This window comes from Zeus faber (genome assembly GCF_960531495.2).
Source record: "Zeus faber genome assembly, chromosome: 6".
In the NCBI taxonomy this organism is placed as follows: Eukaryota; Metazoa; Chordata; class Actinopteri; order Zeiformes; family Zeidae; genus Zeus; species Zeus faber.
This window is the reverse complement of record NC_137201.1, coordinates 23,584,508-23,602,208: the sequence shown is the minus strand read 5'-3', so window position 1 is coordinate 23,602,208 and position 17,701 is coordinate 23,584,508. Positions and strand designations below refer to the sequence as shown.

Here is a 17,701-nt window from a genome sequence, read left to right as displayed (position 1 = left end):
TTGATATTTTATCTCTTTGGTCCCCATTACATTGCCGGATTGATGAAAAATACAAAAAACAATAGTCCGCAAGAATTCGCGACCGCGTCGAGTCGAGTCCACTGGAACATCTGAGTGACGCGTTCAAGATCCAGAGAGGCGTCGGAAAAATAGAAGGTGTGCAATACTAATTACCAACAGAAAAACCACATTTTTCATATTTCATGGAAACGAAACTTATTGAAAATGTATTTCAAGGAAAGAAGTCACCGCTAAAATGATATATGTTTGACTCCTATCGTAAATCTGTTTATCCCAGGAGGCCCCTTCCGTGTCAGATACACCAACAACAATATGGCGACTGACATCACCAAGTTAGAGAAAATGGTAAAAAAGGTTAAATTAAGGTGAATAATTTCTTTATTTACCTTTGTTAAGACGGCTTAGTTTTTGTAATGCATACATCATAAATGTCAAGCCGCTGTTGCTTTCTCTAGTTAAACAACTACCTTTAACACAATCTTTATAAAAACTGTTAGCTTTGACAATTTCATAATTCTTTTTTTTATTACTTAAGATTGCCATTTTAATAAAATACCGTCATTATTTTATTTGTGATCTTAATAAATACTGTGATATTTGCTTGATTATTTTGACGTTTTAGACAACTGTTTATTAAAACAATTATCTGACATGCCTAGTCATTTCTTGTCCAGATTACCAAACGCGCTCTACTTTACAAGTTACAAACAAAATTAGGACTGCTAGCTCAGTTATTTAGAACTGTAATTTAGAACTGACCAATCTAATGTGTCACCAATTATGTCACATTAGAACTTCTGATCAATGGTTGACGTCTGGTTGAAATGAACCAATGCCATATAAATCCACCGTAAGTCTCTAAGAGTTTTAATTTAAAAAAAAAAAACAACAACTTGTAACTAATGCTAGATTGCACAAAAGATTGGATTGATCATAATTCTTCAACACCATTCTTCAGGAATATTTAAACTGGACGGCAGAAACATGGACCTAAAACAACGATGTTTGTACGTTTAGTAAATGGTGATGCATTTTACAGAAGCCGAAACTGTAACACTTACCTAAAACAAATAAGCTTGGACCCCGTGTATTGCTGCCTGCAGCTATATTTATTATTAATTATTATTATTATTTTATCTAACACATTTCTTTACATATACATATCAAATCAATTATAATCAGAAAACAAATAATCCTCTCACCACCAGAGCAAAACAGGGACATGAGCGCCCTCCATTGGACCGGGAGAGAATTACTCCTCATACACTAAGAATGGGCACTATGTTCTTCATAATTAATAGTAGCCTTTAAAAAAGCACTACAGGGCAGTGGGGAAAAGTCAAAATTGGGGCAGGATAGGCTGCGTTTCAAGAGAAATAACAAGGTGGTGTTTTCTTTTTTAAACCAGGGGCTAGAGTGAGCCAGAGTGGGCCACGGTCTGAGCGGGGCACAACAATGGGCGCCCTGTGTTCCAGGCTTCGGGCCTGAGAATAACAGCCCAGTGGCGTGGGGGCAGAGAGAGCGCATGTAGTGATGTCCAAACAAGGGATGAGGTGATTCATTGTGTAGGGGACATTGTGATGAAATTAATAAGTGTTAAATTAGGCCGCAACACAACTATGGGATATGACCTAATGAATACAAAGTGAACTGTTTGGTCACTATGAGGTCTGAAAGATTCTGGTTTTGGTCACCTCATATTGGCAAATTGTTCAAAATGATCAACCTCTTGGGGTGTTAACCTGAAATACTGATCATCAAAAATTTGAATACGTCGATAACGTGTAAAATTCCTTATTCTTACGATCATAACTTCTTCCCCTGGACTGGTTGTTGTTGTTGCTGTTGTTGTTGTTGTTGTTATTTTTGTTATTATTATTGTGGTTGTTGTTGTTGTTGTTAATATTAGTATAATTGTGGTTGTTGTTGTTGTTATTGTTGTTGTTGTTTTTCTTGTTGTTGTTGTTGTTGTTGTTGAGTTGCAATGTGATATCGGGTGTGATATTATGCAGCAGCGGAAAATTGAGCTGAATCGAACTGAAGCGGAGTGTCTGGAATCACACCCGGAGGAATACAATTCGACGGAGATCATGCCAAGAGCTGTAGGGATTCACCGGGCCGTCTCCATGAATGGGCTCGGTGTTGGTCCCTATCAATGGATCTTGTTTTTGGCCTGTTGGGTTTTCGTTTCTGCTGGGAGACAAATACCCAAATGACAGACAATTAGAAAAAGCTAAATGTCACTGAATTCAACCAAACAGGGCAGCTCCTGCTTAAGTAGGCCAGATGTTTAACACGGACGAGCACGGAAACACGCTGTGATATAAGCAGAGGTGGAAATACTACACTTTGATAGAAAATGACTCAAGTCAAAAGCCGAATTTTGGTCATTTTTGATAAAGTACCACTGCAGGTGAAAGTGACCTCACTTCAATTTCAGAGCTTTGAAGTAATTTCACTTTCCACCTCTGGATATAAGTGAGATATTGTCTCTGCATAAACGTCAGTCCCTGGTAGTAAGGCGTTCTGTTGACGTCCTTTCTAAACTACGGTGAAACAAGCTCGCTCATATTTTGGCCCCTCACAAGATTCATGGCCTCCTCACTGGGTTTCATATTACAGTCACATATCGCAGTCTGCCCTGGCACGGTGAGAACTGACGGACGTGACGAGATGTATCCTGAGATCCAGATGAATTTAGAGAAATTGTAACGTAAACAGGACCTATTATGTGCCTTTTCAACAGGACTCTGAGGTCCCCAAAACATGTTTTTGGTGAAAATACGACTCAGAATCTGCATTCTAGTCATTCTAACATGCCTCTAAACCATCCTATTCCAAGGCGCTTTGTTTCAGTGGGTGGAGCCACCCTCCTGAGGCCCCTAGTTCTGTGAGCCAATGGGGTTTGAGCTTTGCTTCTGCGCTCTGTTGTATTTAGTCCATAAACTTTCGCTGATTTCACCTTATCAGTCCACCAAAATCTGTTTCTCAACAAATTTGAGGTGAGAAATAAGCAATCCAGTTGCTGAATCTTCACTCATATTCGATCTACAACGCCTTATTTAAAAGCAGGGATTCGCAGGGATCTACAATAAAAACACGCTCTTTTTATTGGTTTTGATTGGAGAAACCCACAGCGGATCACATGCTGCAGCCTACAGTCTATCCACCGCATATTACATTTTTAGAAAGAAATAATTATTTTTAAAATCCTTACATTTCCATCATCTGCAAAAGGGGTCGCAGAATTGAGCGGCTCGTTGAATCACATGTTTTCTGAAATAGACAGCCTACAATAAACTGACTGGGTTGTCTTATTTCACGGTGTGTGTGTGTTAGCAGGCCCATCGGAGACCCACATGCGCAATGTCTTCTGTCTGTGCAAAAGCACTGACAAAGGGAGTTTTTCATAAGAGGCCCCCTTTCAAAGATATGTTGCCGTACCCCTTCGCTATTGGGATTTATCATTTCATACCTAACTTTGAAGAGCAATGAAACACTGGTTTCATCTGCCTCAGCTCACCACACAAATTTGAAAAATGTTACTGGGGGGGGATTTAGGGCAGGGACGGGGGAAAGCATCATCTGACTTGTAGCTTGTGCTCTGGGACGTGGGCTTGGGGGCGGGGGAGCCGACGCAGCAGTGAAATTGCCTCGCCCTCATGTCAGAGGGGAATGCATTTTATGGTACGTAGCTGAAACAGTACAAGTCGACGACTAGCCTGTCTTTGACCACCGTGGAACTGTGTTTTGTTTTTTTTATGATAACACGTTACACTTAATGTGCGACACGAGAGCCCGAGTGAACAGAAAACAAAAAGGCGGCACGTAACCGAATCGGACTTAAATAAGCTGTGTGTCGAACGGCGCATCTTTTACAGCTTTGTTCGGAACTCACTTACTGCACAGTGGAGTTCACCGCTCATTTAAAAGGACCAGGCAGCGGTGCAGACGAGAATTATATGAGGGACAGATGTAGATAACGGAGCCATGCAGCCACAGCCACCAAAATGGGATAAAAAGAAAATATATATATATATTCAATGCATCCATTGCTGCTCCGCTGGGATGCGGCGCTGGAGGCAACCTACTTCAGAGCAGCGCATCTTGTGAGGTTGTCTAGACGGCTGGAAAGGGACAGCAGACACTTCGACAGAGCCAATTACATGCTGTTTATGGTGCCGATGCCAGTGGCTGGCCTAATAATAACTTACGGTGTGACCAAAGAATGCACACACACGCACGCACGCACGCACGCACACATGCACACACACACGCACACACACACACACACACACACACACACACACACACACACACACACACACACACACACACACACACACCTGGATCAGAGCATCCGCTGGGATAATGAGATAAACAAAGCCTCTCTCACAGTTTGTGATGAGACAAACTCGGCATGAGGTGTAGAGATTACAGCGCCATGATGCGTTCAATATGATAACAACCATTGTCGTGCTGTCTTATTATACCTGTGTAATCTGCATCACATAATCTGTGTATGTGTGTGTGTGTGAGAGAGAGAGAGAGCGAGCGTGTCTGTGTGTGCATTAACAATAGGCGTGTACGACAAGTTACCGCTGATAAATGTCTTGGCTGCTTCCGATATGAAAATCAGAACTGGCTGAGGGGGGAACAGGGCTCAGTGCTAAATAGGTTATTAGTACGTGTTAGTATAGTGTCTCATCAAAGGAAGAGTTTTTGGAGAGGAACGGGGGGGAAAGTGGAAAGGTGAGCAAAGCAGAGGAAAAGAGGAGGAGAGATAATAATGAACGAGAGAGGGATTGACAACGAGACGAGGACGCTGAACCGACTGCCATTGTTTTGATTGTGTGAACACAATGTCATAATCGGAGCAGGGCTGGACAACAAATGGTTATATTTGGTTCTCGTAATATTGGGATTTTTTTTTCCCTTCTCTTTTTGAATGCCTTGTTTTTGGGTTATGGGCTATATATTATGGGAAATATTTTTCTCAAGTTTATAGGCTTCAGGCTTATTTACCAAACGCAAACATACCTCTGCACAACACAAAGGGCTTAAGAGTGTCCACAGAAAGACAACATCATATCACGGAACGAACTAACAAAGCAATCAAAAATCAAAATATAGATAAGGATTTGGAAACGAAATACGAAGAGAAAGCTAAAAAGAAAAAAACAACACGTAATATTGCGATTTTAATATGATGTATTGTACACAATGTTGTCTTTAAGGCTGCATTACAGTAAAATAATGCACTTTTCTCAACTTCACAGACCGTTCTAGCTGTCATAATATTATTAATGATTGTTTCTCTTTGGTGTAAAATCACTTAGAAAAGCACCAATAGTCATCCCCAATGAAATGAAATGGATGGATATTTAGGTATTTTTCCAAAAATATTTTATTTGACTCTTGAGCTTGTCACTGTCGCCCAACCCTATATTGGGGTCTAATATATACTGACAACGGTGAACTTTTGTTTTTACAGACCGTAGATAGGGAGTTTTTGTCAGCTAAACCAGGCTCTAAACAGTGCGATCCATTTTCAAACACGTCGGCCACAAACATCCTGCACACAACATTGTTACACCAGCACATGTGATCGCACGTTCAAGTGGGAGGCGTTCAGTTCCAGGCATCCGTCAAGCAGGTCACACAACGTAGTCACATCTCATCTATCACGCCCACTCAGACACCCACTGGAGCAGCTCGCGCGTCCGGAGATTCGAGATGTCTATTCATCACATACATATACATAAGAGCATACATACATACATGCAGTGAAATGTCATAGATGCGGACGGTCCCGCTCCGGTCGCACCGCGGCCCAGCGGCCCCGCGCGCCTTCCCGACTGTGAAGAAACACAACCTCCGTCTCCCTCGATCAGCTGTGCAAAACGGCTGGAGCAGCAGAGGGCGCAGGGAGTTTGGAACCAGTGTGAATTAACCACCTCTTAAAAAATAAAAAGTAAACAAGATGAACCACTGTGGTAAAAACGTTGCGCTAGTTTTCTGTTTCCACCTCGGATACTAAATACTGAATGTGAAAGAAGGACACTTGTTCTCTTGTTAGACTGCAAATACAGTTGCAGTGAAAAAGGGCAAAAGAAGTTTCGAGGATTACGTTTCAGCAACTTCTTTTCTCAATGTGGCCACTGGGCGGCAGATGTGGGTGCAGCCACAAAAGTTCTTAACCCTCCCCAGCTTTGACACCATCCACACCTCCCTCGACTGACGCCTTCCCTTCCCCTTCACCTGTCCAACCAGTCCAACCAGCACACATTATGATAGATCTTGCTGGAAAACCGGGAAACTTGCCTTCAACCAAATCCGCGTGGTGGATTTTCTCGGATCTCGTGGCTTCCTGGCCAAAACCTCTAGGAGGTTTTGGCCCTCCAATAGCCCGACATGGTTGGAATTCCATCGGTATTACCATCATATTTGAGTAAAAGGGTAAAATCTAGGGTAGAACATCCACCTGAAGGGATGCCTTCGGCTCCAAAACCACCCCAAAAAGCAGACCGGTTTGTGCGATCAAAGCTAAGCATAGCTTGCGCAGGGCCCGGTTGCAAGCGCTCGGCAATGGCCTCGTTGAGTGGAAGCTGCTCTGGGGGTCGGCAGGGTGTCATGCAAAACCAATCCACCTGAATACACCGACAGCTGTTGTCGGTGGAAAGTCAGGCCTGAAAGGGAAGGTCGTCCTTTGGAGGGCTTAGCTCAACAGCCAGTTGAGTGGCCTACTTCCACAATGAGTTATCCTTCAGCCAGTGAGCCAGCGATACGGATTCCCTGTTGCACAGACTGTCTACAGTGATAGTGTGTAATTATTACATGGACTAGCACTAGCACCATCACAGGGGAATTGGAGCGGTTACGTATAGATATGGATTAATATGGTGATGCATGGCCATCAACACAAGCACCATTCCATTTAAGGATTACAAATTTTCCAAATCTATTTTTTAACCTAACCCTCAATCAGATTAGGCTCAGGTTTTACAGTGCATTCCTTTCACATGCGGCACCTATGGGTTTAACATGTGCTTGCAATTTGTTGCAAAAACACATAACGTGGTTAAATGTGAATGTCATGTGGTAGTTAGTGTGTGTGCCACCCACCCACTCACTGTGAAAATGACCCGAAAGGTCTGAATCTATTTCTAACTTTCATGAAAATACAAGACCCTGCAGAGTAATTGTAATCTAAAGATGCTTTCACACATGCACTGCAACCCTGAAATTATCCGGACAGGAGAATGTGTGAGCTGTACGTGTGAATGCAAATGTCAGAATCATTTGGACCGGATATTAAACAGGCTTTACCGAGCCAGCACTGTAATGTAAAGTCCCGAATGTCGAAATTGAGCGGTCCGTGTGAACAGAGCAGGTGATTGTCCGGAGAACTCACCGCGAGCGAGTGGGCGTGTTTGTGACACCTGTATCGCTCTACCCGGCCTCCGCCCCTCGTCCAAACCAAACAGAGTATTTCCAGTAGGAGCCCGTATGCATGTGTGAAGGGGCAACTTATCCAGACATTGTCCGGAGTTCAAGTTCAAGTTCAAGAGTGCATGTGCGAACGCAGCTTGACACAGCTTGCATTACGGTTTCTATTTGAAACTTGGGCGACCGCAGGTTAACCGTGCAAGCTGCTGTCTCACAGGTCTAACCGGTTCCAACTCATTTTAAGGACCGTTGATGCATCTCACTAGGGGCTGAGCTGCAGAACTTGGATCATATCTGCCTGCAAAGGGGAAATGTTAATTATTCTGACCTGCTCTCACCGCCGCCCACAAGTCACTCACCACTGGCTTGTGACTCGTTTTTGCACATGTCCGACGCAGCAGCTTCTTGCTTCTTCCCTCCTTTCCTGCCTGGGGCTGCACCATGGCATCCTCTCATTCACCATCATTCTCTCACTCTCTCTCTCTCTCCTCCCTCCCTTCATGTCTGACTTCATGCCTGACCTCTCTCACTCACTGTCCAGACCCATGCACGTTTGCGTGGTTCTGTCATCTTCTCATCACTCGGTGGCTGTCTCCCTTTCCTTCCACGTCTCTCTCTCTTTCCCTCCCTCCCTTCCTCTCTCTCTCTCTCTCCCTCTCTCTCTCTCTCTCTCCGCATGCATCGCCCTGCACTCCCCCCAGCCTGCTGCCAGCCCCGTTTAGTCAGGCCGCGGTATTGGTGATGAGGGAAGGAGGACGGGCAGAGTGTTTACTAAGCTACTTGCCGGAGTTCGAACCTCTGAGCCTCCGCTTTCACATCCAAACACCCACGATGCAGCGTCGCCACGCACAAACACAGCACGCACCGGGACCTGGGCGATCGACAAGATCAAATATCACATTATTTCTCCACAAATACCTCAATATGGATAATCTAAATATTTGATAATATTTTGGGGGATTACTATTGGTGTTTTCATGAGATATTTGCACATGATAAACATATGAGAAACAACATATTGATATTACCTCATTCATAAAGCATGTTGGCCAAAGCCGGTCAGGAGTCTGGATCTCTGTCGGAGACTGACGGAAAAAAAATTTGCAATTCCCCAGCAGCCCCCGCATTACATGATTGGTGCTTTAAAAGTCACAGATTAAAGTCGAGGGAGACCACAAATGGGACTCCTCCGGCTTAAGCCTCAAAGCTCCGCTCCGTCGCCGACCCTCTCGGCCTCTCTAGGGAAAAGGGGAAAGAGAACCTACGCTGGAAGACAAATAGAACATCCCATTATTTGTTGCACACGTAGCCAGACACACGACACCAGATCTTCGTTCCTTCTGAATTATTGGTTCCATGACTTCTTCTTTGGCGCATCAGCAAAGCAGCCCCGAACGTCTTAATCTGGGATGCGTAGCCTCGTTGCCGTCCCCAACCCCCCAGGAATCAATGAAATTCGTTAGCGGAGGGCTCGGGTTCGTGCTTTAAGAGCCCGACTAGGTGTTTTCCTTAACTCCTCGGCAATCAATGACGGGGACACGTTCATCGCGGCCGCGCGCCGATCCTTCACGCGGCAGGAAAACGTACCGGTTCGCACACGGTGGCGGTGCCAAATCAACTGAATGCCCAAGTAAATGCCTATTTCTATATTCATAAATTGCTATACGAGACAGATCAGTAACACAAGAAACTGTCTTTCATCAAACCCTATAGGATGGAGGAAAAAAAAAAAAACCCTTGTGGGAAATCAATGCAGTTTACGGTGCAATGTGCAACAAAATCAATCCGCTTTGACTCATTTCACGCCGGGCGGTTCGATGTGCTGCGAGGTGCGTGGCGAGCTGAGGACCGCAGATATAGAACAAGGAGAATGCGACCGCGGCGGCCAGCATATCAACAAGCAGCGATGCTATCGTCAAACAAACCGCTTGGTGGAAAACGCTGGTGGTTTTTAAAACTAAGCCTTATTTTTGGATCATTGGGGGCAATGGGCCAATCGCGCCCCCCGTACTCCTCGGCGGCACGGCGTACTCGGGCCATTTGGCTGAGGAAATTCTCTCAATACCGGATCAGTTGAAAATATTCTGACGCTGAATTCTTAGGTTGAAAAATATCTGAGTTTTTCTTTAAATGATATGTGTGCTAATTTGGGGAACTAACGGCAGCTTATTTGAGTGGGTATTACATCATGGTAAATTAATATAATGGTTATGGTGGTCAAGTTTTTCTATTTTTTTTAACCTTTTTTCCATGTAGGCAAAACTTTGAATTCATGACACAAGCATCAGAAAACACATTACAAATGAGCCATGACTTGATGATTATCTTGAATAATGATTTTTTGCATTGCATTGCATTGCATCAGCACATTGACTGTTGACTCATTTGAGGGAACATGTATGCATCCCTCTAATTCCTCTGTTGCCTTTTTCCACTTGGAAATAATTCTCCACGTGTATCTTGCATATACTGTAGACCCGGAGGCTTCATTACATTATTAATCCAACTTCATGCTTTATTAAATAATGCAGGCAGTGATTCTGGGCAGAGAAAGACCTTGTTGTTGACATGGAGCCATACAGTAGGAGAGCTCCGGGGGTATTGGAGGAGTAGCCACGGTCTGGCTCCACTGACTACAACTGTACTGTGTGCGTGCTGCAGAGGCGAGAGGATTCCGTGTATGCGTGTATGTGTGCGCGTGTGTGCGCGTGTGTGTGCGTGTGTGTGTAGGCTTGTGGGTGTTCCAAAAAAGCCCAGATGCCAGCATGTATTGAGTGTTGTCAAGTTATCTCCTAAATATCCTCAACCCTCACAAGTGTTCTTTACGACTGTATACTGTGTTGTGACGTGGTCACACTTACATTGTACATTCCTACTGTAGCCTCCCACGGTAGCATACAGCCAGTGAGCGTCCCCTCAGCGGAGAGAGAGGTAGGGAGGAATATTTTATGGAATGAAACTGTTTCTGTTTCTGCTCCATACTCGTAAAGAAACCAAACCACAAAAATAAAAAGTAAAAAAATAAATAAATAATAAGTCCATCAGTGAGTGAGCCATACATTAATATAATATCAATGTTGTGATATAAGACTAGATATCGTCTGGGATTTTGGTTCATAACACGTAATATGTTGCATTACAGCCAATTACAGTAAATTAACGCAGTTTTCTGAGCTTCATAGACATTCTAGTCGACGCTTCTACTACCTGCTTGGTCATTAAATCCAAATTGGCAATGATTGTTTCTCAAATATTTCTTGCGTGCAACTATCTTGCGAAAGCAGCAAAAGTCATCCCCAAAATATCGGTATTGAGGTATTTATCAGTATATGTTTGTAAACACTGTGATACTTGATGATATCACATGGCCGGCCCTGCGTGAGGGAACAGCAAACAGCCGGGTGCAGTCCAGCGGAGCTCTGCTCCACGCAGCACCGAGAAGGACAAGCATTATAATATCATATTTTCAAACTGTTCATCAAATAAAAATATCATATTTTTCTTCCCCTTGCTTAACACGCTCCCGAAAAGTACCCCGAGATGGGGGTGGACTTCGGGTGGTTTTTAATGGCGTCGGTGTGAGCCGCATAAAAGCCCGCGGATTAACCATCAATCTCTCAGCGAACGCAAAACAACTTGTTTACATGTTGTCAACTCTCACAGTGTGTGCATGAACGAATAAACGTACAGATTCTGCTTCCTCCAGGGCAATAACGGAGATGCCACAACGCCGCCTTCCCCAAGTGTAGTGCGAGTCCGAACGGCCAACTCGGACTCATCAGCAGTTAAGTACAGATGATGCACATAAACAGCCAGTAGGCGGCACCAACCCATTATTTGTGCGGCGCGTCTGTTGAATTGAGGAGAGTCAGAACACACGTTGAGCGGCTTGGCGTGTGGCACGGCGCTGCATGCCCCGCCACGCCCCTCGCAGCTGATGCCCCGTTTAGCGCCAAAACGGCCGACAAAATAGCCGGTATGGCTTCTTTTCGAAGATCCGCGGATCGGGACAGCGTGCCGACGCTATGCAGAATAGAAAGAGGCTTTGAAGACCAATGTTACACCCGCGAGGCACCCCGACACAGGGTGTGTTTGTTATTTACAAACACAACGACGCAGTGTCCTCCACCAACCGGCGGACGGGGCCGGCCGAGTCGCCGCTCGCACCGCGGAAGATGAAGGGGCTCGGCGGAGACAATAATGGCACCTTTGTGAAACAAAGAAGATTTGAAAACGAACACACACACACGCACACAGGTACTCATATTCAATGCTCCTAAAAAATGTCATCATGTTAATCGTCATCTACAAAAACATTAAATTACATGGGCACAAAAAAGAACCCCCGAAAGGATCCACCCGGACTATTTTTTACACCTTTGATGAAGGAAAAATCAGGTTCGATCAGCTCTTCCATTACACGGTGTTTTGCCGTCGGTTATAAAACGAGCATCAAGGTGTGTGCGTGCATTTGAGCTGAGTAAAAACTGTGTCAAGTCCAGTTCACAGCCGCTGTTTGGGAAAGAGCTTTGGGGGCGCAGACGCAGATTCAAAGCAGCTCCTTGTCTTAAAACCCTCCCCAGGCAGGAGGAGAGCGGAAAACAGGGAGAGCACTTGAGGAGAAGGAGGAGGAGGAGGAGGAGGGTCTGGAGAAACCTCGAGAGGGATCCGCCCCCTTTTCAGGACGCCTAGGTGAACGACGTGCTCGCAGCTGCGCATGCGGATGAGACGCACACCTGAACACCTGGCGGTACTAAATGGAGTCGGGGCGAGCGGGGCCCAATAAATGGGTCCGCAGCAGCATATGGTCTGCGATGCGGGGCCGCGAGCGCCGGCGTCGTCTCAATATGCGCGCACGTGCGCGCTGGCACCATGCGTGTCGTGTTGCTGTTTTTAACCACAGCGCTCGTTGCTAGCCTCAGTGGGGGAGAATCAACATTCTTATCTTGTCAAGTGATTATGCGCCGATTGTACAATAACTCGCTTGAAGACAGCTATCGCCGCAGATATTCTCCTTTCCTTTCAGTGTAATATTTTTATCGAGCGCGTGACCTACTAAGTATTTGGATGCGCACACGGTTGTTTCCAGTGTTTTACTCTCGGTATAACACGCGTCTGGAGTCCTCTTTTGCAGCGTGTGTGTGTGTGTGTGTGTGTGTGTGTGCGCCCACATGTGTGTGTGTGCGTGTGTGTTTGTGCGTGTGTGTGGGCGTGTGTGTGCATGCGTGTGTGTGTGTGTGTGTGTGTGCGCCCACACGTGTGTGTGCGTGTGCGTGTGTGTGTCTGAACAAATAAGGTCAAACCGGGTGAGTTCCATCAGCGTAATATCACAAGAGTCCAAAGAGTCTTGCATTGACCCAAATCTCACACACACACACACACACACACACACACACACACACACACACACACACACACACACACACACACACACAAACTCAACAGGACTAATATAATATTATGTGAGGATCCTATCATCATTATGTGTGTGGTAGATGTGTGTGTGTGTGTGTGTGTGTGTGTGTGTGTGTGTGTGTGTGTGTGTGTGTGCGACTGCGTCTCCATGACCACACACCCTTCCCAGGACGGGCCGAGCATGAGTCTGGGACAAAAGAGCGAGACCCGCCCACCCGTCCAACCTTGTTATTTTGAAAGCGGGGGCATACCCATGGATGAGCAGGATTCATTTTACAGTAAAGGTGGGATTGAGAGAAGTGGAAAAAGACAAAAGATAAACAGAAAGAGACCGAGGGTGAATGGGGGGATTTTCAGTATGGAAAACATAATATTCCTAGAATGTCCGCGCTTCCTCGAAGCGTCCGGTGTCCTTTCGTTGTTTTGTCCATTCAGGTAATTTTGAAGAAATTAGAGACGAGATCTCGTCTGGGATTTTGGTCATCGTAGTATCATGATATAGTTTGTTTTTTCTCAATTGTTTACACCCTAACACTGGTGCTTGAGACACAATGACCACAACCTGTAACTCATGTACCAATCCCCTGAACTAATTCTGCTAAAATGCAAGCAAATTTCCTGCTTTACGCTCGGACTGAAGTTGTAAACAACATGTTTTTCAAAATACTACACACAATTCTCTCCATTTGGTACAATCTTTAAGAATAAAATCTCTTGTGTTCACATGGAACACACTGCCATCAAAAATGCTAAACTTACATTTCCTATTATCCACACCGACTCTGTACATGGGCAAACACACGTTGCACAATTGTTCAATTAACAATCAGAGGTTTACTGTAACAAGAGGGCCACAAGGGAGCTCTTCTGTTTTGGGAGGAGGAAGAGGATGAGGAAGAGGAAGAGGAAGACCAAGGAGAGCCATAATCTCTGGTGAAATCTGGGCCACTTTGTTGACCGTGTGGTCAACCATGGCCCAACATTGAGGGAGGCCGGACAGAGAGTACAACCAAACCTGAGCAGGTTCACAGCAGCGTCCATCGTCCGGACTTTCCCAAATGAGAATAGGTAAGAAATCTACTGTCATTACAGTATTGTAGTACTGCACATCAATAATGTCCTCAATGATTACTCTATACAGTACATTTTTCTATTATTTGATATAAATGTAGAACACTCTACACATCCAACTTTGTGTTTTTCGGGATGTACACAGTATTTTGAGGAAAAAAATATTTTTGTTTATATTACAGTATATTTGTGTTTTAAATTAGAGCATAAAATCATTATACTAATATACAGTATTTTACAACAGACTACTGTAGATACGTAGTTAGTATAACACTGCACGGCATTTGTACGAGTGTTTTCCATTAATAGTAGTGTTTTACACTGAACACATCAGTGTCCAATTACTTCTTAGAATTGTCTATTCATATGATGGTGTGTGTGTGTGATTTCAAGACAAATACATTTTGTTGAGAAGACATAACATTGTTTTGAATGCAGAGTTTCATTTTGCACGAGACTTGTGGAGTTTTGCCTTTTGTGTGTGTGTGTGTGTGTCTGTTTATGATTTGTGTGTAGGAGTTCTAGGAATATGAGGTATGTTTTCAGAAAACATGTGTAAACAATTGAGAAAAACTGCCAATGTTGTCTTTAAGGAGCTTTACAGTAAAGTAATGCAACTTTGTGAACGCCAAAGGCTGTTCTAGGTGTTCTAATCAATTCCTGTTTCGTACTCATGATTGTTTGTCAAATGTAATGTATTGTGTGTAAATAAGCAATGAAAGCGCCAATGGTCATCCTCAAAATATTGTCATAGTATTGATATCGAGGTATTCATCTAAAAACATTGTGATATGTGATTTTGTCAAGCTCGCCCAGGCCTAGTTAGCACCTAGTTGCCAAAACATCTTTATATCATACTTATAAAATAACTTTATGGGAGTTACATCCAACATGTATAAATTGGAGGTGTATAGCTCTTCCGTTCTGACGAAACATAGTTTGATATTGTGCCTGTGCGTCAGAATATTCGACAGCGTCACTGAAGTCCTGCATCCCCTGGTGCCGGCACACCCGTGGCGTTGCCTAATTGATGCTTTCGGCGCGCCCAGGTAGCGGGGTGCCGTGAAGTGAACCCTCCACGGGCCAATTCGCATGCACTTTGCAGAGCCGCTGCGTTACGCCGAAAACACCGGGTTTGCGCCGCCTGCCGAGCCGTCTGGCTCAAGCGAACACACCGTGAAACGCACGCGATAACAGACAACCCGCGGCCCTGGTCTTAAAGGAATGTATTCAAAGGCAGATTCACAAGTAGCCGGCTCCCGCCGCCTCTTCGACCTCCTTCCGTCTCGCCAGCGCTGTCATCAGTGCAATGAGGCCAAAGGAAAGCTGCCACATCTGTCAACCCTCCTCTGCAGCTCCCACCGGAGTGAAGGATGCTGCTGACGATTATTACATCATCGCCTATTGTAATTATGGAAACATATGATGGTAAAATCATTAGATTCGACAACCACACGTGGTTCATGAGGTGAATGCCTAAATTACACCATTATATAATTATGCTTTGATTGACGCATCAAATGAATATAAAAGGGGATTCATTTGTCAACCACAATCATTTGTATGACAATTAATCTCCAAATAAAATATCACGATCGTGATATATCACCCTACAAAGAGTCCCAGATACCTGCAGGGACCCGAGGGCCAACTTTCCATGCAACTACACAGTCCGACAGCCCATAATAACGAGAAGTGTGTGTGGGGGGTTGGGGGGTTGGGGGGGCATACACTCCTCCATATGTCAGCATCCTCACAGTGAGTATGGGCGTGCGCGCGCTTGTGTGTGTTCGTGCGTGCGGGCGCGTGTTCGTGCGCGCGCGCTCGTGTGTGTGTGTGTGTGTGTGTGTGTGTGTGTGTGTGTGTGTGTGTGTGTGTGTGTGTGTGTGTGTGTGTGTGCGCGCGCGTGTGTCTACGTGCATCCACGGCAGTGCCAGTTTCCCCAGCCCCCTCCGGAGGGACTAACACCCAGAGACACTTCTCCTCCACCCGGGCTGCAGACGCCGCCCTCCCTGCCCGCCTGCCTGCCTGCATGCCTGGCTGGCGCGGCGCGGTGCTTACCTCCGCTGCGGAGCCGCCTTGTCCTTCTTCCCCTTCGGTCTCCTCCTGCGAGCCTGGAGGGCCATCACTGCGGGCACGGCCAAGGTCCGAGCCCCGGGGAGAGGGATTAGAGAGCGAGGGAAGACGGCACATTAGAGTCCAACTGGACGGATGGATGGACGGGCGAACGGATGAACAGATGGATGGATGGAGTGATGGATAGATTGATGGATGGAGGGATGGGTGGATGGAATGATGGGGGGATGGATGGAATGATGGGGGGATGGATGGATGGATGGATGGGTAGATAGATGGATGGTCCGGGTCACAGCTTCGTTTTGCGCAAAAAACACCGCAACGGTTTGTTTTTTACGCACGTAATAAACCGCTCCACCGAAAATCCAACAACTAAACGGGTTTAGATGTAAATGCATATATGTATATATATATATATATGTATGTAAATGTGTATGTTTATATATATAAATATGTGTGTATATGTATACGCACCTTTCCTGGAGCTCATGTTTCCTCCTCTTCTCCTTCAGCAGGAGCGGCCGTCTCTCTCTCTCTCTCTCTCTCTCTCTCTCTCTCTCTCTCTCTCTCTCTCTCTCTCTCTCTCTCTCTCTCTCTCTCTCTCTCTCTCTCTCTCTCTCTCTCTCTCTCTCTCTCTCTCTCTCTCTCTCTCACACACACACACACTCTCTACGGGAGGACGCGCACGCCCTCTGTCGGCAGGAGACGGTATAGCATAGGCATGTTCATTCTTTTTACCATTTTTGCGTTGCCCCCGATGTCGCGTCGATAATTGCGCTTTACTATGAATAACTTGGGAGTGATTATTCCGGGCGACACGAGCTACACAAAGGCCTGACGTGGGCAATGGAACACTAATCTACAGAACTAACGGTTTGCCGATACATTTCAATGAATTCCATATATATATATATATTACATTTACAACGACAACATTAACGTTGAGCTCCCAGGAGCTGTCCAGACACCAACGTGCAGAGCTGCGTCAATCCAGGTTCAGAAAGTAGAACGCCTGCAATGCCTTCGCTCCACCCATGCGCTGATCCAGCTGATTTCCAACGAGCTGTTATGCTAATTAGGTAATTGCACGGTTGACTTAAAATCCCGGGGTGGAAATTGGACCCCGGGTTTAGGAACCCCTGCTGCTCTGTCTCGCTGATAAACGAAAAGATTTGGTCGTCATTCATTGCTGGAGTCGCTTTAATTGCAGCACTTCTATAGTGTTCACCGGCTGCAGTCTCAGACACAGTTGTTCATTATGCACATCAACGCAACGCTATCTAACCTTTCTACCTTAAAATAACAGCTTCAAAATCATTGTGACGGTGCACTGACTTGTAGAGCATGGCACCTCTTTTGTTCCCACCCACCTCCCCGGACGCCTATTCTTGCACTGTGTAAACGTCTGTGTTCAGGTTTGAAACCGCAGGAAAAGCTCGAGTGATTACCTTTCTTTTTTTAACGGGTACATTTTATATATGTATAAAAAAAAACCCAGATAAATGATAAACTTGCCGGTCCAAATGTCCAGTAATAATACTCATACAAAACGTAGCCGCTCCACCTCCCAGGCGGCGTGGATGAGGGGAGACAGCAGCGCCTGAGCCGGCCCCTCACTTTCATGTTTGTCTCACCGTCTGACTCGCGCGTGCGAGCCGATCTGCCAGGC

General features: G+C 45.4%; 1 protein-coding gene across 1 annotated transcript in view; it reads right to left on the bottom strand.

Moving 5' to 3' along the window:
- The window catches only part of srpk2 (SRSF protein kinase 2), a gene marked incomplete at its 5' end in the record, with an annotated part of 65,663 nt that extends 49,141 nt beyond the window's left edge, over window positions 1-16,522 (bottom strand). Inside the window, 2 exons of the mRNA XM_080002889.1 lie at window positions 16,018-16,084; window positions 16,507-16,522. Of these exons, the coding sequence (XP_079859015.1) occupies window positions 16,018-16,084; window positions 16,507-16,522 (83 nt within the window). The remainder of the gene's footprint in view (window positions 1-16,017; window positions 16,085-16,506) is intronic.
- Window positions 16,523-17,701: the final 1,179 nt, after the last annotated feature.